This window comes from Rhamphochromis sp. 'chilingali' (genome assembly GCF_963969265.1).
Source record: "Rhamphochromis sp. 'chilingali' genome assembly, chromosome: 10".
Lineage (NCBI taxonomy): Eukaryota > Metazoa > Chordata > Actinopteri > Cichliformes > Cichlidae > Rhamphochromis > Rhamphochromis sp. 'chilingali'.
The window spans coordinates 13,515,559-13,540,205 of NC_137937.1; the positions used below are offsets into that span (position 1 = coordinate 13,515,559).

A 24,647-nucleotide genomic window follows, 5' to 3' on the forward strand; every position below is an offset into this window, starting at 1 on the left:
CCTCAGATGCCTCGGGACATTGTAGTAGAAGTCTACGTTAAAAGTCTCAACCTGTCACACAGAATTCACCGTGTGCAACCTTGTGAATGTCGAAAAAGTGATGAGCACACACTTGACTTTACACACTTGGAAAGCTGCTGAAAACTGCTCAGGTGTAGCTGAAGATGCAGCTCTTAACAGAGGTGATAATACGGAGTTTGGGTCTGGTCACGCCGCATTGAAATTGTTGGCAGTTGGTGCAAGTTTTGTAATTTAATGCATTCACAGCAAATCAAACAAAAATAGTGCATATACTGTATGGTCTGTTAAATAGCCACTAAATCAGTCCGGTTATTGTCAGCATTGGCTCGCAGCATAAAAAAAGCACATTATCACTATTTTGGACAGTTTGTAAAGTGAAGGTTAATTAGTTAACTGGGGAATGGTAAATTAAACGGTTGTTATATAGCGCTTTTCTACTCTGCTCAAGGACTTAAAGCACTTTATACTACAGCCCAATTTGACCTTTCACAAAGGCACTTTTTTCCCAGCCTACGTGCTTTCGAACTAACATTCACACTTTGATGAATGCATCGGGAGCACCTCAGGGTTCATGATCTTGCCCAAGGATACTTGTACATGCAGACTGGAGCAGCCAGGGATCTTTTAGGCTGGTAGATTACCTTTTCTACCTCCTGAGCCACAGCTGACCCAAAAATGTGGTTTTCTTCACTGTGAAAGCGCAAGATCAAGTTAATGTAATATTGGTTACATTAAAATACGTTTTGTAACTGATCTCTCTTTTATGGCAGTGGGCTGCCTGGTTTCTAACAAAGAATAGGTAGCTCTGCTTCTCAGATACCGTCAAGGCATATGATGCTGGACCTGTTACTGGCCCCCATCCGTCTGTAGTTAAATTGGAAACCGCCGCACTAATAGGTTCAACGCAGCCCCAGGGAAATTGAAGAGGTTTGTCAATTATAAGGCCATATTATAGTGCCTGATCCTGGCGCTTCTCTTCTGCCTTTCTTCCCAAAGCAGCAGTGCAAAGAAGAGCATTAACTACAAGGTGATGCGCGCCCTAATTCAATGACACAGATTTTTGTTCTCGCTCCAAGAGTTGAGCGTTGAGTGAGAGCGGGACGGGGTCCAGTGAGTGACAGAGTGGAAAATGTGAAGAATGGCTCAGCGAGGCATTGCTGAAACAGATCCAGGAGAGACGGTGGAAAGCGAGGGAAAGCTGGTGTCAGCAGCGGATGAGATGAGAGAGGAGATGAGGTGCTGACTCCGTCGGTGCTTTTCTCAGGGAAAGCAGTTGTATGAAGGTTCACATACGAGCAAACCCTTCCTCCTGCCCTTTCTCCTTTAAGACCCCAGAGACAGCTTCAGCGACAGCAAAACCTTTCCTCAGTGTGACAGCAAAGATTAAATCCTGTGTATTTTGCAGCAGCCATGCAGGTGTTACCCACGGCAAGACAAGAGATCATAAGGAACTGACAGTTTTCTTTAAGGCTCTTGTGACCACAGTTTTCTTGAACACACCGCAGAGTAGTTAGCGTGTCATAACCCGAGTGACAGATTTAGAGGGTCTCTGCGTGGAAGGAAGTAGTTTTACTCCCTCGATGAACTGTAACGAGGTGTAAAAGCCTTTTTTCCTCTAGTTTGTTGTGTGTTACATTATAAGTAGAGGATAAAGACAGAATAAGTGCGTATACCGGTGGCCATGTTTTTAGTATAACAAAATTGAAAATTGAAAAAATTGTTTTCTGCTTTGATATTTGAAGAGGCATCTGAATCTTAACTTGTCACATAGGGCTGCTTGAGTGGGACGCGTTGGTCTCAGCTTTAGCATCGTTTTTAAAACTAAAGAGTTAATGTTGTAATGTTGTTTTCAACCTGACCGTGTCCGTCTCAACCCAACCAAACAGTTTTTGTGTCTATACCTAAAAAAAGAAGCTTTGCTTATGGAAGTCAAGCAGAAATGATTCATTGTCTTTGAATTGGGGATTTGGGGTGTATGATATGGTTGGGTTATTAGGTGATTGTATCACCTGTCATCGATTGGCTGAGCCCATTGGTTGCTGGGTTAGCAGTTGCATGGACTTTTTTTGGTCTGGCTCTTTGATGCTCAGGAGAACCTGTGAATCTCCATTCATAGCCTGAATCTCATAGGATATTATACTACGAACTCAATCACAATGTTCTCACCTCTTTTAAAATGAGGAAGTTACAGTTTCTCTGTGCATACAGTTACATTTTAAATATGTTTTAATCTGAACGTGATTACAGACTACAAAACAAATGATCCCAGTCTGAAATAAAAAATTCCAGTGCCCATATATTATTAAAGTTTAAACCGCAGGTCAATATAACAATACATTTTTAAGATGTTGTAGTTGTTTATGTCTATTGTGTTTGAAGGAGCTGTTTTGCTGGTTAAATAAAAGGCGATAGCATCTCTTCAATCCTTAGACATAAGTTCATCTTCTCAGAAGCTTCGTTTTTGCAGTGTTTGGAGCTGGTTTCCTGCTGTGATATGCGAGCTGTCGTTGTCTTCTTCAGAGATAAACCTTTGGCATGTTTTACAAAGCATCATTTTGCTAATCTGCTGTGTCTCTATGCTGTAAGCCTCTAAGGGCAGCCAAGGATGTTAGAATTTAATGATGCATGTCCTTCCATATAAAACGGTGATTCAGACTGGGCTTCCTTCACTTCCAGAGAAAAACAAAGCTATTAAGGATGGAGACTGGCATGGTGTCATGTGATGAACAGACAGAGGGAAGTTTCCCTACAGCCATGATGTGAGAGGGCAATGAAGCTCACCCTGAACCCTCCTGGCCCCGTGTGACAGTAGGGCTAGAGTCCCACAGTGAGGCCCAATGTGGCAATACATCACACAGCTCCAGCTTGCCCAAGAGCAAACCATGCTGGTGTTGGGGAAAGGACAGCTAGAGGACAATGTGGGAGATGAGATAAGAGAGATGAGAAGGGAAGGCAGGAAAGATGGCTGCCAAAGGCGCACAGGTTCAGACAGGAAGCAGCCACTCTCGCTTCGTTTCCTGTTAGGAAGAGCAAGAACGGTCATGGGGAGAACGTCAACAACTCGGTCCTGGGTTTTCACAGAGGAAGGTAGGATACACAGCAGAGAATTACAGCCCAACATGAGACTCGGAGAAGAGATTCAGGGTGTATGTTTTGTATAAAGCTTCCTACAGGAGGCTCCCAGACCAAAGTGTTGTTGTGACCTCTGGTGTTTTCTTCGGTGTGCTTCATAGTTTCTCTACACAAGAATGCAAATATTTAAAGTTTATTTAAAGTCAGATTTATTGGATTATTTATCTTGGGTATTTTTTTTTTTTTTTGCTCTGTCCTTCATTAACAATCGAAACAATGGTGTGTACTTAATAAATTACTGTTTAATTTTTCAAATGAAATAGTAACAGTAAAAACCAGATAACTTTTCGAAAGAAGTCCTCTAGACATCCAAAGTCTAAGTAAGCATGTCAGTCAAAAGAAATGTGATAAAAGTTTACCAAATTGACAAATACCGAACTGTAAAGGTTTTTATTTTAGCTTTCCAAATTCAAAGGTCTCATTTTTACTAGTTCCAGTATGATTTAATTAAAATGACCTTGGTAGATACTCATCACATTAAACATGGGAGTTAGCACAAAATGCTAATTTGGCTTTTCATCTGACTAGAAATGTCAATGTGTGGTTTTAAGGAGAAGTTACATTCTGAAACTGTTTCTCAGCAAACCACATCTAGGTGCTAGCACCCCATCCCCCACACCTTCTTAACCTACATACACACCTTATAAGCTTTGTCAAACAACCCCTTGTGTTTAGTTACTGGACAACTTTATGCTCGACTCCAGTGTGATGGTGAAGAATGAGAGTCCTGAACTGTGCAGCTATCTGGCTGTAAATGCTGAGCAATGCTCGGTCCTGACCTCATTCAGTTACACTCAAGAAACCTGACTGCCAGACGCTCATCCTTTAAAACCCACTGAACTGTTTGAAGAAACTCTTTCAAGTTGAGCTCGTTTCATGCATGGTGCACCATCAAAGTGCTCACAAATACCTAACAGGATTACAGAAAGAGATAATGTCCATCTTTGCTTCCTCCCTGAAGTTGAGACTGGGAATGAAACATCTCCACATGATTAAATATTTACAGTTTACACTTTAACGCTGGTCAAGACTGTTTGGAGCTGTGCCGCCATCCATCGGGCCATGAACATAATGCATCCCACAGTTGCCACAGTGATGAGGGGGTCAGAGCTTTCCCCTGATTTGTGTATAGAGAAAATTATTAAATTTAGGAATTAGTGCTTTGTTAATGTGCGTGTTGTATTTTTGAAATACGCTGAAATCTTTGTTATTTCTTTTTATTATCTCGATGGAAATTGTGCAGTGCAAAAGTCGTAAACCACAATGGGAAGCATGCAAACATACATGGAAATTCAGTATTGTGGTAAAACCATACGACAATTTTGACAAGATCTCTAACACCACTGTCTGAAATGCAGCTTCAAACCATGACAGAGCCTCCACTGTGTTTTACAGCTGTAGACTGTAGACAATCACTGATCAGCCGAAGGTCCAGATGCATCTCTGTGGGTCCTGTGTCAGGTCTCTGCCTGAACTTTTCCTATTTCTTAAAGAGATGATTTTCAGATACTGTTCATCTACTGTACTTTTTTTTTTTAGGCCTGGTACTTCTTCTTTGTCACTCCACTTGTATGGTTTTCTCCCATTTTTTAAGGACTTGCTGCACATGTGCTGAGAAACACAATGTTTTTTTGCTAGTAACTCTTTGGAAATCACGTTGGTGCAAGAGTAATATTATGATATATTATGCTATTACATGGTAGGTTTGCTGTTATTCTATATCATGCCTGTCAACTTGCTATTTTGAGATTCGGCTAAATATAATAGGAAAACTTGATGTGTTTTTGCAACAGGCTGCTGTAGGAAAGTGCCTGAAGATGTTATATGTAGAAACACCAATGGCTCATCCCTTGAGTCAGGTGCTTTTTATTGTAGAATATTTCACAGGTCAGTGTTCAAGGACTGAGCTATGAAATTGTCCAGTCGACTGGACTAGAAATGGGTGAAAAAGCAGAAAGACCGTTAGAAACCCTGGAGAACTATTGCTCAAGACCCTTTTTTTAATTACAACAAACTCTGGCTCACTTGAAGCAAAATTTAAAGAAACAAGAGGTGGTTTTTACCCTTTTGCATAGTGCTATATAAGAAAGCAAGTTGGCAAGCTGTGAGCAGACATGGATGTGACTGGCTGAGAAAGTTGTGCACGGCTGACTGACTGAAGACGTGAGAGACACAGGCAGCTGGCTCATTGAGCAGTCATCTGTAAATGTGTGTGTGTGTGCGTGTGTGTGTGTGTGTGTGTGCGTGGTTCTAAAGACGCTCCAAATAAAATTAGCTGTCGAGCCCAGTCCTTTAGCAGTCTGCAGCAACGACTCAAGGTCAGACTTGCTGATCCTGCTGATGCATTTTATTCTCCGGAGCCAGCATCAAGCTCCCGGGTGAGGGTTTACTGCTGCCCACCAACCCTCTACTCATTCCCACCCCCATTCATCCTCGGCACACACTCCCTTCCCTCCATTATCACCCTGGTCCTCCCTGGTTTGGGAGTGTGCATTTACCCGTTAAATTAGGTGGGGGAAGGAGGGGATGACGCTTTCGGCTGGAGTGCCTGGATACCCGTGCTGACGTGTGGCGGGGAGATGGATAAGCTAAGGTGTCCTAATTTCCCATGTGACTACAGTAATTGTGTTATAATGGAGGTGGGAGCTGAGTGGTCATCAGCAGACAGACAGAAGTACAAAGCTCCTGGCTTTATGCCCCCCCCCCCCCCCTTACCGTTCAGACGGACACAGCAGGCATTGTGGGCATGATGTGGCCATGCATGCAGTTTACGACACAGCAGGAGCTTCAAAGGTTGAGTGATTGGACTATGTGTGCACCCCAGTTTGTTATCGCTTCAGGCAGAAGGTGAACTCTTATACCTCATCTCCTTCGGTTGGTCAAGTTGGCGTCTCAACACTTGTTAGCTCACTTGATGAGCTTTACACAGAAAAGCTGCGGATCTCCTCAGGCTAATGTCACAGGCAGTTTCTGTCTATTTATCATCCAAACAATTATTCATTTACTCATTAACTGTTAATTATAGCGGCACACAAGCGAGCATACATCACCAAACTGTGAAAGGCAAACCCATGTTCTATTATCTATTATTTTTTCTCATTAAATTAGCACCATCTCATTTTCGGCCTGTGGTGAGATCAATAATTGAAATACATTAAAGGGGCACTCCAACAAGCTTCTCATTATGTGTGGTGAAGCCTGTGAGTATGACTCATGATAAGTAACCGTGGTGATACATAGGGTTACTTATGCAAACTTTTAAAATCTCCATGCAGAGGCACAGACGTCATTAGAGAAGTGATTATGCATTAATGATCCTTATGATGTCATCAGGTTTTTCAGTTTCTGGGCTCCTTGTTTTTCAATCTGGAGGTGTTGGCTTTGATGCAAAAGAGGTTTTGTGAAGAAATCTGAATTGAATATTATGGACAATGTGATGCATTATGGGATATGGGATTTTCGAGGAGCCCCCCCCGCCCCCATTTCTTTTCTACATGCTAATTTTACTGGAGTGAAACATGTTATAAGCTTTCTGAATACAAAGCCGTCCTCACGTTACTTCTCTTCTCTGTTGATTCCTCTTAGGCACCATGAGACCAGTCCAGAGGAACTTCTATGATCCGTCATCTGCCCCAGGGAAAGGTGTGGTGTGGGAGTGGGAGAACGATAACGGCTCATGGACGCCGTATGACATGGAGATCTGCGTGACCATCCAGAACGCCTATGAGAAGCAGCATCCCTGGCTGGACCTGACCTCTCTGGGCTTCTGCTACCTCATCGACTTCAACAGCATGTCTCAGACCAACAGGCAGAGCCAGAGAAAGAGACGCCTGCGGAGGCGCATGGACCTGGCCTACCCGCTCATCATGGGCTCCATCCCCAAGTCCCAGTCTTGGCCTGTGGGCGCCAGCTCTGGCCAGCCCTGCTCCTGCCAGCAGTGCATCCTGGTTAACAGTACAAGAGCTGCCTCTAATGCCATCCTGGCCTCCCAGAGACGTAAACCCCACGGGGGGACGGCGGGCAACGCAGGCACTGCAGGGACCCATACCGTAGTGCGGCAGAGCAATACCTTCGCCGGTACTTCATTTTGGTCTCAAACATCCAGCTCCACCGGCACAAACAACAATAACATTAGCCTGGGAGGTGGACAAGCTAAAGCTGAACAGGTGCAGTTGCCACTGTCCGCTGCCAACTTCCCCTGTTCCCCCGTGATGCCATCTCTTTCATCTGCCCATGGCCACCACACTCTCACCATTAACGGACAGAACAATCTGAACCGTCCGGGCACCCAGCGCATTTCCGTGGGGACTGCCAGAGGAGCCATCCCAGCAGGGTAAAGATTTTTTATTGTACACAAGAGGCAAATGCACACAAAGGCACTGGCCTCTTTTCCTAGCTCAGATTTTCTGGAGTCGGCAGTGGCCTTTCACTCGATATAACGGAGGCATAATGCTCAGATTCAGTTGAATTTACAGTTCCACAGAGGCAACGGGTGGATATTAAAAGCCAAGAGCCAATTTTCATGTCTGCTACACAAAAGCGTCACCCTGAATCCGTGCTGTATATTCTGTCTTTCTCTCCCTCTTTCTGCTAATTTATAACTACTGTTGTTAACGTGCCGATCAATGAACCTGCAGGATAAAAGTCCAGCTGATTCTCCTCTGGCCCAGCTGGCCGAGGAGGAACCCTTTTCCTCCATATGTGTGCCCGCCATGGTTACTGCTCCATAACGAGCTTATGTCGGCCCCCGATAGGCGTGAAATGCTGCAGCCTCCGTTGGATCCCTCTGTTGCTTCTGCTTTGAAGTAATTTGTTGCTCTCACACTTCGCTATGGTTGTTGTGTCACGGGATGTGAAAAGACAGTTTGACACTGTATGTGGATGATCTGAACGCGTGTTTATCTGCATCATTATCTGCATGTGTGTGAACGCGTGTGCTCCGGCGTAGCTGTGGAAACCTATTTGCCACGGAGGCAGAGCTCCACTGGGGAAGCATGAATAATGGATCAAGGAAAAACGGGAGCTTCGGCAGAGCGCTCTGACCTCAGAGCGATTCAGAGAATGGAACCAAGGAATAGAAGTGTGCTAGCGTTGTAACCGATACTTCAGTGCCCCCCATCCTGCTTTCTTTTGCTAAAATAAACCCTCTCCTGATCTAATTTGATTCCATTTTGTTCTCGCCGCTCATGGGGAGAGACACACTTACTGCATGTTTGAATAACACCGTCCTGGACACACATGCTTTCACTTTGTGGCCTAATTCAGTGTCACCCCCACCCCATCCTCACCACAGCAGGTCATGACTTTGTTTGTGCGACGTACTCGGTGATGCTTCGTTCTGCATTTCAAGAATTCAGTGACAGCTCAGGTGTTCAGAGCTGTGGGCGAAATGTGACTTCTTCTTCTTTTCGTATTCTTTTTTACCTCACAGCACAATGAGTTTCTTACGAGACAGTGAGAGCTAGAGTGAGGGAGAGGAAGAGACCGAGGGGGTAAAAGGCGGAGCGCGTCATGTTCCCAGGCGAGTGGCTCGACGCACAGGATGAGTGTGGTTAACATACACACAGCAGGACATGAGAGCTTGCAAGCGCACAGACACAAACTGAAACGTGAACTCCCTCGCATATTCCCACAAGCCTGCTACAGACAGATAACAGAGTAACCCACACAGAATGTAAAACATCAGATCTGTGTTTTTTTCACACGCCCACGCTCTAATATAACTGCTGGGTGCACGGAAGGTATTTGGCACATTGTGGCTCGTTCACATGACTCTATTTCGCTGTTTTATGTATGCAAACGAGGTAGCCGCTATGGATGAATCAGGCAAGGTGTACTTCAAGCCACCAGCGAGAAAAGCTGCACGCTGGTTTTCGAGACAACGCATTTGTTCCCGAGTCCATTGATGATAAAAGGCCAGATATCGATCTTTGTATCTTCTGAAAAGAATACAGGTTGTGGTTGTCAAAGCGGGGGAGGGGAGGGGGGGAGTGTTTAATGCATCTGTGTTACGTGTGAAAACATCACAAGTGGCACCATCTGCTGGCTTGTGTCAACACATCAGTTTATCTTATTACAGAGCAGCCCACATATCGCCACCTGTGCAGCTCAGCGACAGATGCAGACTGCCATAGTTTTTTGTTTCTTCTTATCACACTGTTGCATGAGCAGGAAGGAACACTGCAACTGTCTATTATTTTATTAATTATTATTATTAGATTATTTTCTTTGCTCACTGGTTGAATTGCTTGTTTTGGGTTTTTTTTTTTAAACTGATGCCCAAAAGATATTCAGTTCACAGTGATGTAACTGGGAGAAATTAACTGACTATTTTTAAAATCAGTTCATTAAATAATACTGAACCTAGCTTGCATCATCTTTATAGATATTTCATGATATTTTTGAATTCATTAAATATTTGCTGGTAAAAGAGCTGTTCGTGTTGATCTCTTTGAGTCAATAGTCTTGCATCATTTATGTGCAGCACCATGTTGCGTATATCTAATCGTTCTCGAGTATTTCACCCTTAAACCAAACTCACCATCGACACGTCGAAAAAGGAACCACAGCAGGTTCTCGCTATGAGATTTATCTTGTCGTTGTGTGTTTACGCATAGATACGAGAAATGTTAACGACGAATCGTCTGCCTCTTTAAAAGATAAACAGATATCATTTGTAGCGGAATGAACAGAGGAAGAATTTCACAAGGCCTCTGGGGATTTTTTTGTTTTGTTTTCTTTTGTGTTTTTTAGGCCTCCGTTGTCAGTCAAACCACTTCCTCTTGTGCACTTTCTCTCCGCTCGACCGGGTTAAGCCCTGCGCTGCAGGTCTTTAGTTAGAGCTGCTTTATAGTATTGCTTTCAGTTCTCTGACAGGTGAAAGATGAAAGGTAAAAAAAAAACAAGGCCTTGTCTTCATGAGCTGAAAGAAAGAGCTTTTTAATTGGGTGCGTTCCCTCGCTGCTATCGGCTGTGTTTACGAGCTGCTCGTGTTAAGGAGCCAGCCTGAGTTTTGACTGGAGGCCTGAGATCATTATCCCTCAGTGTGTTGCTCTGCTTCTCCTGCTCTGGCACTCCCCTCATGATGAAAATTGTTATTAAAATAAATGGAAAAATCCCGAGCCAGAGTTTTGGAAATCGTCTGTGCCATCGTTGCTTATTTTCAGGGCATTTCAGCTGCGTGGGGACGTGTATTTGCCACCCACACTGTAGCGGGGGCAAGCCTCTCTCTCCTGCGATACACATCAATATGCAATTAAGCACTCGTGGAGTTCTCTCCATTCGACTCTGTCTTTATAGCGCATAATAAACAGATGAGGAGATATTAGTCCTCCGTCAGCACTTCCTCAGCGAGGCTTAATGTGGTCTCTTTATTTTGGGAATCACATCTGATTAAGTCCTCAAGGCAGCTGGGAGATTCCCTCCAGAGAAGAAGTATTACTCTGAGCAGGAGATAGAGGAGGAATAGTGACCCTCATGCCCATGATCTGCAAGGGGCCTTTATTACTGTGGTGTTGATGGATGAGCTTGTGGGAGGTTTTGGGTTAGAAATTACAGCCTTAGTTATAAGAAATGCCACTCGGACACACTGTCGAAGGTTTGGGCAAAGATAGGCTCAGGTTAATTTTTACTTCATGGAGAGAAGGGAACAAAGAAGTGAACACAAGACAGGAGGATGAAAAGAATTGGAGTTGTCAGCGTAAAAGCAATCTAGAGGTGACAAGGTTCAGTGTAGTTTGCTGAATGTGGAAAAGGTCCGCGCTTGTTTACGCTGACAATGAGTTATAATTGCTCTCAAGGTCTGAGCACAAGCCAACAGAGCCCATTGTTGAGGATCATTGATTGTTTTAACCCTAAAGTGGCTGTTTTGGTGAGGACAACTCAGGGTTTTTAACATGAATGTTGGCGTTTCTTGATGAAATAATCAACATCAAAAGTTATTCCGTGTTCGAGATTTTTAGCGTCATGTGGTTTAAGGCGCGATTCAGAGGCACAGGGTTCACTGATTTCAGAGGTTCCCATTTCTAAATGAAAAAACAAGAAAGGCAAGAGAATTGTGTACAAAAGGAGACAGATGTCCACAGCTGTACACTGGCTACAGGTTGTCTGGCTGCCAGTTTAATGTGTAATCAGAGATTTGAAGGAAAGAACGCGCTCCAAGATGTGCGTCTATGTGTAGGAGTGCGTGTCTTTCTGGTTAGGTGATAAGAATTATCAATAGCATCTAATGTTTGTGTGTTTTGTGTTTCGGCTTGTGTAGATTTTATCGTACCACGGAGTTTCCATCTTTTTTTGAGATCTTCTCTAGAATCTATATGCAGTACAAATGAAACTAACTAATGTCTTGTTCTAGTACAGATCCACTGCTGTGTGTGCTTTTAGTTTGTCCACAATGAGATGGCGTTAAGGGCTCTTGTGTTGTGTCGTCCCCCTTTTTTCTTCTCATGAAAATGATTTGTTTGATCACAGGACTCTCTGTGAACTGCTTAAATTAAACATGCACTCATAAAGGGAGGCATCTGAAGGATTCTCCCACTGGGTGGCAGTGAATATATTTATTTTTCTTGTTTGTTAGATTACTTTTTACTTTTGTTCTGCTTTTGGTTTTTGGGTTTTTTTTATATAAACTTTTACACTTTCGTACACATTTTTTTTATTCCAGACACAGAAAAATAGACCGCCGACCTCTTGACTCAAACTGGTGCTTTCATTGAGTGAAGGGCGGCTGTGTACTGTGAAGTATTGACTGGTTAGTTTTTGTTACACGCGCAGACTGCAGGAGGTGAGTTCGTCTATTAATTCTTCCTCTGTGGCTGAAGGTGTGAAATCACTCACTGGTGTCTTTTTTTGGACAAAAATCAAATCTGACGTGCCCACCCCCCACCTCCCACCCCCCTCTGAATTTGACTTTCTGACATAAGGCATTTATCAGAGCTGCACATCGCTGTATTTTTTTGTTACACTCCAGAACAAAAGCAAGCTGATCCCGGTTTCTGGCCCGCTGGTGTGAGACGCAGCGTATTTGAGTCCTTCCCAGAAATGCAGTGGCACACATCGGCTTCAGTCAGACCTCGTGTCCCTTTGTTATTGCACTCAGCTTATTGAGCGGCTTCCCCTGGTGTAAGAACTGAGTCCCTCACTAATATCAAAGCGCTGTGTTGATGCGGATTTGTGCAGTGCCTAGAGCTACAGGGTCTGACACTTCACTCCTTTCATACAAAGAGCAAAGAGACGTGCGCAGGAGTGTGTGTGTGAAGGTGTGTGTACGTGTTTGTAGTCAATAAACTGAGAACTCTAGTGATTCAGTGAGAGCACAGCATTGAACATCCGGAGATGATGGCTACCTTTAACTCCACGTTATTTGAAACATGGGTTGGTTTAGAAGTGTAGCAGGTTTGCCACAGTAACCACAGGGTTGAAGGTAGTTAGTGCACACATTTCTTTACTAATCACTCCTCCGACAACTGTGCGGCTTCGGAGCGTAATGACTCTGTGCTGCAGTCTGCCCGCACCGAATGCAGGCCAGGTGTGCCACTCTTTCCACCGGCGCACCTCCCTCAGCCGACCTGCCCCACTTCTACGTCCAAGAGCCGAGCCATTATCTACACCGCACCACCACAGTGAGCTGTATTACAGGTGTCTAAGGTTACCTTCCTAAAAAGAGAGAGACCCTGGCTTTGTTCAAAATATGTAGTGCTTGAGAAATTTATTAGACCAACACACAGGGTAAGGCTGATGCCCCAGCTGGCCTAAGTTAACAGCATTGGTAATTACCAACATGTTCCTGTAATGGTTGTCCATCAGTCTGCACAAGCTCTTGTCACACAAGTTTGTTTGTTTCCTGTTAAACAGTTCTTCTACTCTAGATGATTTCTTCCATATAAACACTTTGTCTCTATCTTCACTTGTTGCCAAAGGGCATTAAAGTACAGACCTATATTTTTTTTATTTCCTAAGTGGTGAAATACAAGCTTCATTTTATTCCAGAATCCCATTAATGATATTAATTTCTGGAGGTCTCAATGGAGACATGATATATGATTTTCCCTTGGAGCCACCATTCTCAAAATATCCTCACATCAGTTCATATTGTGACCTAGTCTTCACGGTTTCTTCTTCTAATGTCATTCTTACCATCAACTCTAATAATATTAAAACAATAAATCTAAAAATGAACAACGGCTTCCTTCTTCGTAAAATAATATGTATGAAGGCCTAACCAAGTGTCCTAGTGTAATTTTTGCAATTTAAGAGGAATTTAAATGGTTATAAAACTTTATTAGAATTTTTTAGTCCTCTTTTCCACCTGTTTGGAGTCTAAACTGTTAACAGGAATAAAAATGTGTGGTTTGAAACTATCCATTTCAAAGTAAAGTGCTTGTTTTCATCACATTGTCTCACACTGGCTTACGTTTGTTTTTTTATAATTGTCTGCTGTCCATTGCTTTCAAATTTAGTAAAATTTACAGGCTGCTTCCTTTAGGAGTCGCCATAGTGGATAACCTGCCTCCATTTTATCCCCGGTTTCCTCTTCTATAACACCAACCCTCTGCATGTCTTCTATCACTACTTCCATGAACCTCTGCTGAGATCTTCCTCTTTTCCGCCTGGAATATGGCAGCTCCATACGTCCTTTGTCCAATACATCCACCATCGCTCGTCTGTACATGTCCGAACCACCTCTGCCTTGCCTCTTTAACTTAAACGCAAATCGCTTGACCCAACCTGTCCCTCTCATGTACTGACTTCTAATGCTGTCTATCCTCGTAGCTCCCAATGAAAATCTTTCCATTTACCCGGGCTTGGGATCAGCACTAAGAGTACATTTGAGTACACCATCACATTTGGTGTGATTTTATTTATTAGGTGTTTTTTAAAGGGCAGTGTAATCTCAGCTTTAATAACTCTTAGTTTGATGGCTTTGTACTTTTAATCCAGGGAAAGGAAACGTGTTCCTGTGCTCTGCTTCGCTCGGGGAAATTTGCGCGCTCATATTAATGCCCCTGTTTTTGCCCGCTGTGCTTCATAGATCTTGAAGAGTGAGCAAGTCAACTGTCTTTGTCGTCTGTGTTTGTCATGAACTTCAACCTCTCCGAATGTCATCCTGAATCAGACTCTGCGGCAGCGCTTTGCACAAGTCGAGTTGTCTCATCCTACTGCAGTTGTCTTCGTCTTTGTGGTGAAGCACATTTGACATTTTAGCTTGAGTGTTTTTCATGCCACGCAGAGCAGAACTGTCTGCTGCTTTCAGGTTTTTCAGCTGTGGCATAACAAGCAGTTGTACACAAATGGGACCGTTTACCATCCATTTTAGCAGTCGCAGGGTCATTTACAGATTATAAGCTGTGTATTAAATGGACCCGCATGGCGAGAAGCATCTGTCTGTGTGATGTGAGCAATTCTCTTTGTAGAGACCTTTGAGTAAGGGACTGTAACAACACTGTACTTATAATATTACTATTTTTATGCCTTTTCATTTCTTTTTTCTTAAAGGGTTCCTGCACTCCCAGTTAAAAACTTGACTGGTTCTGGACCAGTGCACCCAGCCTTAGCAGGTTAGACCAAATCTGCTGTGCAGCATCTGTTTAGCAATCAGCTATAAATGATCGTTTTTGCTGAGATGAGTAATGTTTGTTTATTTTTCTGTGTGTGTGCCCTACCCATGCGTCAGGTATGACAGGTATCCTGATGTGCGCTGCAGGTCTGCCCGTTTGCCTGACTCGAGCACCAAAACCTATACTGCACCCACCCCCCATCAACAAGAGCGACATGAAACCTGTGCCAGGAATCAACGGCATGCGCCGCAAAACCAAGAAAAAGCACCTAAGAAGAGGTGAGACGGCGGGACCGAACAACAGAATGAATTCAGAACAACAGCACTGTAGTTTGTAGTTTTATAATAAGTGAAGAAATGAGAAATGCACAGATGAGAGAAATCTGCCAACCACTGACAGACCATCTTTGTTCTGCCAAACTTTGCGACATGTTTCTGTCACGATCTGGTACAGGGATTCAAGCGCAGAGCGGTAAGGTATCTCCAAGGTGTGGTTTATTTACAGTGCAGTGCAATATATGTACAGTGAAGGGATCCAAAACTCCGGGGGGGAAATCACAGGGTAACTCGCTCACGTCTTCTTCTCTCACACTCACACACTTTCCCGCAGCAGGGAGGTCGCAGGTCCGGGGGGGGAATCTGAAGCAGACGAGAAGGCAGGTCACCAACTAATCACAAGTCACGGATATGAAGCACAAGAGCTGTGAGAACACTAACGTTAGGGGTACAATCATCCAGCGACGAGAGGATCTGTGTTCCAGCCTCAAATAGTGCTCCCGGTGATGATGGGTGAGTGTTGTCAGGTGTGTGTGTGGGCCAAGGGCGGGAGCCCACACTGAGCTCCGCCCAGGCAGAGAGGGAGAAAACAGCAACAGCAATTGTAGCCTTGTGGGGCCGACCGGGCAGGCACGGAGACCATGACAGTACCCCCCCCCTCAACGGGAGCCTCCCGGTGACCCACCAGGCTTACCTGGATGCCTGCGGTGGAAGTCCCGGAGCATGGCACCATCCAGGACAGCAGCTCGAGGCACCCAGGAGCGTTCCTCTATCCCGTAGCCCTCCCAGTCAACCAGGTACTGAAAACCCCGACCCCGGCGCCGGGAGTCCATGATGCGGGTGATATTGTAGACCAGCTGACCATCCACACGAGCCGGGGGGGCGGCGGGGCCCTGGAGGGAGGGCACAACGGGCTGGAGAGCACCGGCTTGACCTGAGACACATGAAAGACATTGTGAATGCGCATGTTGCGCGGCAGCTTGAGGCGGACAGACACAGGGTTCACAATGGCCTCAACGGGAAAAGGGCCAATAAACTGAGGAGACAGCTTCTTCGACTCAGTCCGTAGCGGCACAAAACGGGTAGCCAGCCATACTCGTTGACCGATGGTGTACACGGGGGCCGGTGTCCGGTGACGGTCAGCGAGGGTCTTGTTCCGCTCCTTAGTACGGAGCAGGGCAGCCTGAGTCACCCGCCAGGCACGACGGCACCCGCGGAGGTGAGCCTGTACAGAAGGAACGGAGTGCTCACCTTCGATGGCCGGGAGCAAAGGTGGTTGATAGCCCAGGGACGCTTCGAAGGGAGACTTGCCCGTGGCGGAGGATGTGTGGCTGTTGTGGGCGTATTCGATCCATGGAAGCTGTTCACTCCAGGTCGATTGGTTGTGCGAAGTGACACAGCGGAGGGCAGCTTCCAGCTCCTGGTTGACCCGCTCCGATTGCCCGTTACTCTGTGGATGGAAACCGGAAGACAGACTGACCTTGGCCCCCAGTGCGGAGCAGAACTCCCTCCAAACACGGGACGTGAATTGCGGCCCCCTATCCGAGACGATGTCCTCGGGGATCCCGTGAAGACGGAACACATGGGAGGTGAGGAGCCGGGCCGTCTCCAAGGCCGAGGGGAGCTTCGGGAGGGCGACGAAGTGTGCAGCTTTGGAGAAACGATCGATAATGGTAAGTATGGCGGTGTTACCAGCGGAGGGCGGCAGGCCCGTGACAAAGTCCAAAGAAACATGGGACCATGGTCGAGCTGGTGTAGGGAGAGGCTGCAGAAGACCCGGTGGAGGGCGGTTCGAAAGCTTATTCCGGGCGCAGGTTGAACAGGCGGCTACATACTCCTTGGCATCCCTAGTCATAGCAGGCCACCAGAAGTAACGTCGGAGGAACGAGCAGGTGCGGAGGACCCCAGGATGGCATGAAAAGCGGGCGGTGTGAGCCCACTGGAGAACCTGAGAGCGGACGGCTGAAGGAACGAAGAGGCGACCAGGTGGACCAGTGCCAGGATCCGGTTCGGTCTCCTGCGCCTCTTGGATGAGCCCCTCGATCTCCCAGGAGATGGCTCCAATTACGCAGGCGGCCGGGAGGACAGGCTCAGGGTCCGAGTCCTCCCCAGTGATGGAGAATTGCCTGGACAGGGCGTCTGGCTTTACGTTCCGTGTTCCTGGCCTGTAGGTGATAGTGAAGTCAAAACGAGCGAAAAACAGTGCCCACCTGGCTTGCCGGGAATTGAGACGTCTAGCCGAGCGCAGGTACTCCAGATTCTTGTGATCCGTCCAGACGATGAATGGTTGTGCTGCTCCCTCCAACCAATGTCTCCACTCCTCCAGGGCCAGCTTGACGGCCAGAAGCTCCCGGTCCCCGATGTCATAGTTACACTCTGCTGGGGAGAGACGGCGAGAATAAAAGGCACACGGGTGCAGCTTACCGTCCATCTGTTGAGACAGAACTGCCCCAACCCCGGAGTCCGACGCGTCCACTTCCACAACGAACTGCCGTGTAAGGTCCGGTTGCCGGAGTATGGGAGCGGTGGTGAACCTGTCCTTGAGCAGGGCGAAGGCTCGCTGAGCGGCAGAATCCCACTGGAAGGGAACCTTGGGAGAGGTGAGTTTAGTGAGAGGGAGAGCGATTCTGCTGAAATCACGAATGAACCGTCTGTAAAAGTTGGCGAATCCCAAAAAACGTTGCACTTGGCGGCGATCAGGAGGAGTAGGCCATTCCACCACAGCCCGCACTTTCTCCGGATCAGTCCGCAAGTCCCCCTTCTCGATAATGTGGCCCAGAAAACTCACTGACGCCACGTGGAAATCGCACTTCTCCCCCTTCACAAAGAGCCGGTTCTCCAGAAGGCGTAGCAGGACCTGCCGGACATGGACCTTGTGCTCCTCGAGTGTCTTAGAAAAGATCAAGATGTCATCCAAGTACACAAATACACAACGGTTAACAAAATCACGAAGGACATCATTAACCATCGCCTGAAACACTGCGGGGGCGTTAGTCAGCCCAAACGGCATCACGAGATACTCAAAGTGGCCCCGATGCGTATTGAACGCGGTCTTCCACTCATCCCCCTCCCTGATGCGCACCAGGTGGTAAGCGTTGCGCAGATCCAGCTTGGTAAAGACGGTCATGCCTTGAAGCAGTTCAAAGGCGGAGGAAAGCAACGGCAAAGGGTATTTGTTCTTAACAGTGATCTGATTAAGGCCCCGAAAGTCAATACACGGCCGCAGCGAACCATCCTTCTTATCCACGAAAAAAAACCCAGCCGCGACAGGGGAAGAGGAGGGGCGAATCAACCCTGCCGCCAGCGACTCCGAGATGTAACGCTCCATAGCATCCCTCTCAGGCCGGGAGAGGCTGTACAGGCGGCTAGACGGCAGCGGAGCTCCAGGAAGAAGATCGACGGCACAATCGTACGGGCGGTGCGGGGGAAGGGACCGCGCCCGATCCTTACAAAAAACATCCCGCAGATCATGATAAACCCGCGGAACCATCGAGAGGTCCGGGGCGTCCGACGGCGAGGCCGTGGGTGGAGAGCGAAACGGGGGAAGCCGCAGCCCGGAGGCAGTTCATATGGCAGGCCACACTCCAACCTAGTACGGCACCCTTCTCCCAGTCGATATGCGGGTTGTGGAGGACAAGCCAGGGGTGACCCAGAACCAGCGGAGTGAGAGGAGCTTTAAACGAAAAAAAACAAATCCTTTCTGCGTGATTGCCAGAGAGAGATAATGAAAGGAATTCAGAAACATGAGTGATGTCAGGCAGGCGCTGGCCCGACAGTGCGTGAACGCGGAGGGGGCGTGACAGAGGCTCCAAGGCGATGTTCAGTTTGGCGGCGAGTGAGGTGTCAATAAAGTTCTGCTCAGCCCCAGAGTCAATGAGAACGGAGAGAGAATGAGAAACAGTCCGAACACGCAGAGTAGCCGGCAAAAGAAGCCTGGGGAGAGGGCTTTCACTCGACAGATCGCCCACCAGCACCCTCACGATCACTGGTGAGCGCGCCCTTTTGCCAGCGTTGGGCAGGAGGAGACAGAGTGGCCTTTACGGCTGCAATAAACGCACTCACCGGAGGCAAGACGGCGCTGGCGCTCCGCGGGCGACAGCCGTGAGCGCCCAAGCTGCATGGGCTCTTCCCCATCCCCGGTGTCGGCGTCACACGACCCATGGGCTGCAGTAGGGGTCCCACAAAAGTCCAGCGGGGCATGCCCCGAACGCGCGCGTGCGCTCCGATGTGCGCGCACCTGATCGTCCACCCGCATACACAAAACCAGAAGCGCATCCAGGGAGGAAGGCAGTTCACGGAGCATTAGTTCATTCTTTATTTCCTCATTAATATTAGTGAGCAATGCACTTTTAAGGGCCTCTTCCCCCCATTTCGCCTGTTCAGCCAAGGTAGAAAAGTCAATAGAAAAATCAGCCATGCTGCGTTTACCTTGTTTAAGCGCAAGCAAGCGCTGGCCGGCGGTGGCAGTTGTGGCTTTCCTGTCAAACACACCTTTAAACTTAGTAAGAAAGTCAGAAAAGGTGATGTCCGGCTCCACCTGAAGCGCAGCTTGAGCCCAGGTTAGAGCACGGTCCTGGAGTAACTGGACGATATAAGCGATTTTCGCACCATCAGTAGAAAAGGTTTGCGGTTGCTGGCGAAACTGAAGGGCACACTGAGTGAGAAAACCAGCACATTTATCAATCTCTCCCGTGGAAGCCCTGGGAGTAGGGAGGAATCTGTCAACGTGAACAGGTGGCGCGACACTTACAGCTGGAACTGGCGCCTCCAACGGAGGAGCGGCGACCAGAGGAGCGGCCGGTAGCGGTGTTAGCCGAGCCACGGCCTGTGTGAGGTTCGCGAGCTCTGCTCGAAGGTGAATGAACATCTGCTCGTGGCGTGCCAGCATCGCGGCCAAAGCGGCGAGGGTGGGAGTCGAGACCGCTGGGTCTGCTGAATCCATTTCCGTGGCTGGATGATTCTGTCACGATCTGGTACAGGGATTCAAGCGCAGAGCGGTAAGGTATCTCCAAGGTGTGGTTTATTTACAGTGCAGTGCAATATATGTACAGTGAAGGGATCCAAAACTCCGGGGGGGAAATCACAGGGTAACTCGCTCACGTCTTCTTCTCTCACACTCACACACTTTCCCGCAGCAGGGAGGTCGCAGGTCCGGGGGGGGGAATCTGAAGCAGACGAGAAGGCAGGTCACCAACTAATCACAAGTCACGGATATGAAGCACAAGAGCTGTGAGAACACTAACGTTAGGGGTACAATCATCCAGCGACGAGAGGATCTGTGTTCCAGCCTCAAATAGTGCTCCCGGTGATGATGGGTGAGTGTTGTCAGGTGTGTGTGTGGGCCAAGGGCGGGAGCCCACAGTGAGCTCCGCCCAGGCAGAGAGGGAGAAAACAGCAACAGCAATTGTAGCCTTGTGGGGCCGACCGGGCAGGCACGGAGACCATGACAGTTTCAGCCTTCTGAGTGTTGAAACTGCAAAATAAGCCACCAAATAAACTGTTGAGGGATCCATAATTGTTCCATAAGGTTAGCAGTGGCTCAGATTTCACCCAAGTTTGCTAACAGTCAGTTTGAAAAGCATTCCTGTACCTTTCAAAAAGCTCATATATGTATACAGTAAAATAACAACTTCATAAATGTAACACTACATTCAGATTGATACATGAAGACACAATGAAAGGCACAGTTACACTGAGCCGGTTCGAAAGGGCATCTGGTGTATAGTTGGAGAACTCTGGGCCTGAGTAAGTGTTGGTCGATGCAAGCAGTGGAAACCACAGACCTCCCCGGGGAGTTTTTGTATTAATTGAACAGTCAGACTGTTGGATTTCTATCCTTGCACTGCACTTGTCCTCTTAGTCAGTCCTTCAAGCATCTCACCATTGTGAACAAAGATTTTGTTTAGAGATACACCAGTTTGAATTTCCTTCAACTGTGACGTGCCGGTATCAGTATCAGTAAGAACAGCATGCGCCAACAAAAGCATTCCTCAATGCATAGTGTTATTTTCATTATAAAAGAAATTATTAAAGTTTACAAAAGCAAGTGCAACAAATGTCAGGTACTCACATCATCCGCTGTGTTTATAACGTCACCAGATAACAGCCTTTTTTTCTTTCCTGCTTCTTTAGCTTTAAACAATTTGCCTTTTCTTAGCTTCTTTAAAATCTCCTTGTTCAGTTGAGAGATGGTGATTTAAGTATCCAATTAGGTTTGTTGTTACAACAGTTTTTTGCGGTGGTCCTTATTCAAATTCACCAAAATCAAGCTTTTAAACAAAAAAACCCCCAAAAAACAAGAGCCTATGCTAACAGCTATGTGAGACTACCTTTGGGTAAGGCCTAGAGCTAAGCTAAATGCTAACACAGCTAATATATCCAGACTGCCTGGTAATAGCTAGCTACTGTAGCACTAAATATATAGTTATTAGTTTTGCAAGTACACTTGGCCTTAAACTAGAATTTAAAACATGCTATTAGAAGGTATCTTTTATATGAATGTATTACTATCAAGCCAAGTTGTGCGAAAACTTTAAAAATTGCAAATTCATGACCATATATTTATTTTAGCCTCAACAAATGCTGCAGACTATTACAACACGTTCTCACTCCCAAAACGTAATATTTGATGCTAGGTGACAAATCGTCAACATATTACGCTTCCAGTCACCCACCACATCCCAAGTGACAAGATCAGAAAAATGAGGAAACATGAGAACTGTTTGGAATCAATCTCACATGTTCGTTCATTTTACTTAAATCACTTTGGAAAACGCAGTTTAACGTCATTAAAGTGCTGGCAAAGGTTAGGGATAGGGTTAGGGATAAGGTTAGTGTTAGGGCTGGAATACATGGCTGGTACATGTATTACTGCGGGACTGTCATTCAACTGGATTTCATCCATAAACTGGTGCGTAGCATTAGAACGCGGAAGGTCACCTTTCACATACCTCAGGAACGCCACGGGATGTGACAAATAGTCGGGATGTTAGGCCTCGGGAGTGAGAACGGGCTGACTATTACCAAAAAACAGCAAAACTAATAAAATAAAATAAAATAAAATCTTCTGCTGTAGTAATTAGAAATTATTGACCTTTCAAATGTTACTTCAGGTAACAGACAAATATGCAACCTATGTGTTTGTGTCTGATTTGATTTCTATTGCTCTGCTTTCTGCACCCAGAACAATCAGAGAAGTGAATGAAGCTGTCAAATAACAACAGAGTAAAATTATTCTTAATTAATTTATTAACTTTTTCTCTGTCTTTCTCCTCCTTTTTTCTGTTTTCGCCTCTCCTTCTCTTCACACATTTCTACCTCCTGCATACCCTTTATACCTGAGGATTTGGGGGGGACAAAAGCTGTCTCCTTCCCTCACTACTCTCTCTGCCTGTGTTCACTGGCTCTCCCTCAAATGAACAAACAAAAGCTCGGGGGGGAAAAAAGGTTGCCTGTAAGCGTATTAGGGATGTAAGCTGTGGGTGTGCTCTCAGCCATACCAGCCTGGTTGCACACAGGGATTATGAGAGTGTGGGGTTGCCAGTGTTATGTGGCAGCTTCAAGGTGACCTCCTCTTGAACATCACTAACATGTGTACTGTTTCCACGTGCACACTTTCTTTTATTGGTAAAAAAAAAAGAAAGAAAAGAAAGGCACATGGGGCAGAGTAGTCTCTGAGACTGATCTGATGTTATTCTCTTGTTTTTGAATAGTCAATTTTCTCTTTACTCACACTTACCTGTGGCTTGTTCTCATGACTTTTGTGACTTATTTTTAAAAGGGAAAAACCCAGAAGATGTGGTGCGACGATACACTGAGAAGATTAAAGTGGTGCCAGATGAGGTGAGAATAAAACCCATCGGTGCGCATATTCAGGATTTAAGTTGCTCCATGAGTACAGTCATGTACATGTCAAATGGCAGCTCAAGTATTTTGGCCCGCTATTCCAGGACTGTACCATCTGCATGGAGAGGCTGGTCATGTCATCCGGCTATGAAGGCGTCCTGCAGCACAAAGGCATCAAGCCAGAGCTGGTGGGCAAACTTGGCAAGTGTGGGCACATGTACCATCTGCTATGCCTGGTGGCCATGTACAACAATGGCAATAAGGTGGGTAAAAGCTTGCGAGCCAGACGCTGTTATGATGTCACGCTAGGCTCAAATTCTAAACTCGCGATGTCTTACAGCTCGACGGGGTTGCACGGCACTGGCAGATGATGGCCCTCGATATTGCTGCTAACAGATGGAAAGCTTATATAGCCTTATCTGATCAGTCTTGACAGCACAGTATTTTGTAAAATTACTTTGGACACTGATGTTTGCTTGCAGGAAATTCAGATTCACTGCTTGCAACTGCAAACAAAAGAACACCATGCTGCACTGTTGGTGCTCCAGAACAAAAAAATCAAGACAAATCAAAGTTTCTATTGTGCATTTAAAATACCTCAGTTCACCAAAATGCTGTACAGTTTGTACAAAATACACACTATACACAAGGATCACTAAATGAACAATAAATATACAACAGAAATGTAATAAAACAAAGTAAATAAGTCTGTTTTTGCACAATAAAGCCAGGGAACTCTGCTCAACTAGACGTGAAAGCAAGAACAAATGGGTCTTTAGAAGATTGGGAGCCACCACTGAAAAGTCTCAATCACCTCTAATTTAAATCCTTGATCTGGGAATTTCCAAGAGCAGGTCGTTCGTAGATGTCCGTGCTCAGCTAAGAGTCTAGGGTTTCCAAAGTTCTGTTAAGTAACAGGGTGACAAACCATGAGGTTTAAAAAGAAGGAATAAACGTTTAAACTGGATCCTGAAATGGAAGTAAAGCCAGTCTAAGGAAGCCAATATGGGTGTAATGTGATCACACCATTTTTCCCCTTTAAATAAAAGTGTGAATTACAAAAGTAACAAAAACAACAAACTTCTTATTTACATTTTACTGTAACAATCTATGCAGATGATTCTACTTTTTATTTGTCCAGTTTTTAAAATTCCCCTCTTTGAATTTAGATTTTTCTTTAAGCTGCGATAGGTGATATTGCTGTACTACATTATAATAGATGTGTAAATCCTACTGTGGCTCCAGAAAGAACTGCAGTGGTGTATTTTTTCCCAGCTCTACTTGGGGATAAAGACTAACAACTCCTGAGAAAAATATGTTTTTTTATCCACTAAATATTAAAATATATTTACCAGTTAGTTCCTAACATCGTCTATCTGCTGTTTGGAATCATTCTATTTGAAATTTAAAATGAGCAGAAACAAATAAAAGGCATTTTTCAGTCTCAATATTTGATATATTGTCTCTAGGCTGAAAAAAAAATTGCAAATCATCCATTTAATTTGGGGTTTTGGAAACAAAGTGGTTTAATTTTATTGCGTCATTAACGTCAAATCATTATTTTTCTCCAAAGCAGGATGGCAGTCTTCAGTGCCCAACGTGCAAAACCATCTATGGGGAGAAAACAGGCACGCAGCCCCCCGGGAAGATGGAGTACCACGTCATACCACACTGCTTGCCAGGCTATCCAGACTCAAAGACCATCCGCATTGTCTACGATATTCCTGCCGGGATCCAGGTGAGAGCCGTCTCACTTCACCTAATCCACCACCCTGCCTTTCTACCCTGATCCGCTGTCTCTTGCCTCTAAATCTGTGAC

General features: G+C 45.9%; 1 protein-coding gene across 3 annotated transcripts in view; it reads left to right on the forward strand.

The window, feature by feature from the left end:
• The window catches only part of dtx1 (deltex 1, E3 ubiquitin ligase), a 53,326-nt gene that overhangs the window by 18,276 nt on the left and 10,403 nt on the right, over window positions 1-24,647 (forward strand). For 2 of the 3 annotated variants that reach the window (XM_080892951.1, XM_080892952.1), the window contains 6 exons: window positions 6,739-7,486; window positions 14,647-14,708; window positions 14,825-14,986; window positions 22,764-22,825; window positions 22,933-23,091; window positions 24,402-24,566. In XM_080892951.1, the coding sequence (XP_080749077.1) occupies window positions 6,739-7,486; window positions 14,647-14,708; window positions 14,825-14,986; window positions 22,764-22,825; window positions 22,933-23,091; window positions 24,402-24,566 (1,358 nt within the window). The remainder of the gene's footprint in view (window positions 1-6,738; window positions 7,487-14,646; window positions 14,709-14,824; window positions 14,987-22,763; window positions 22,826-22,932; window positions 23,092-24,401; window positions 24,567-24,647) is intronic. The other variant, XM_080892953.1, reaches the window with a different exon arrangement.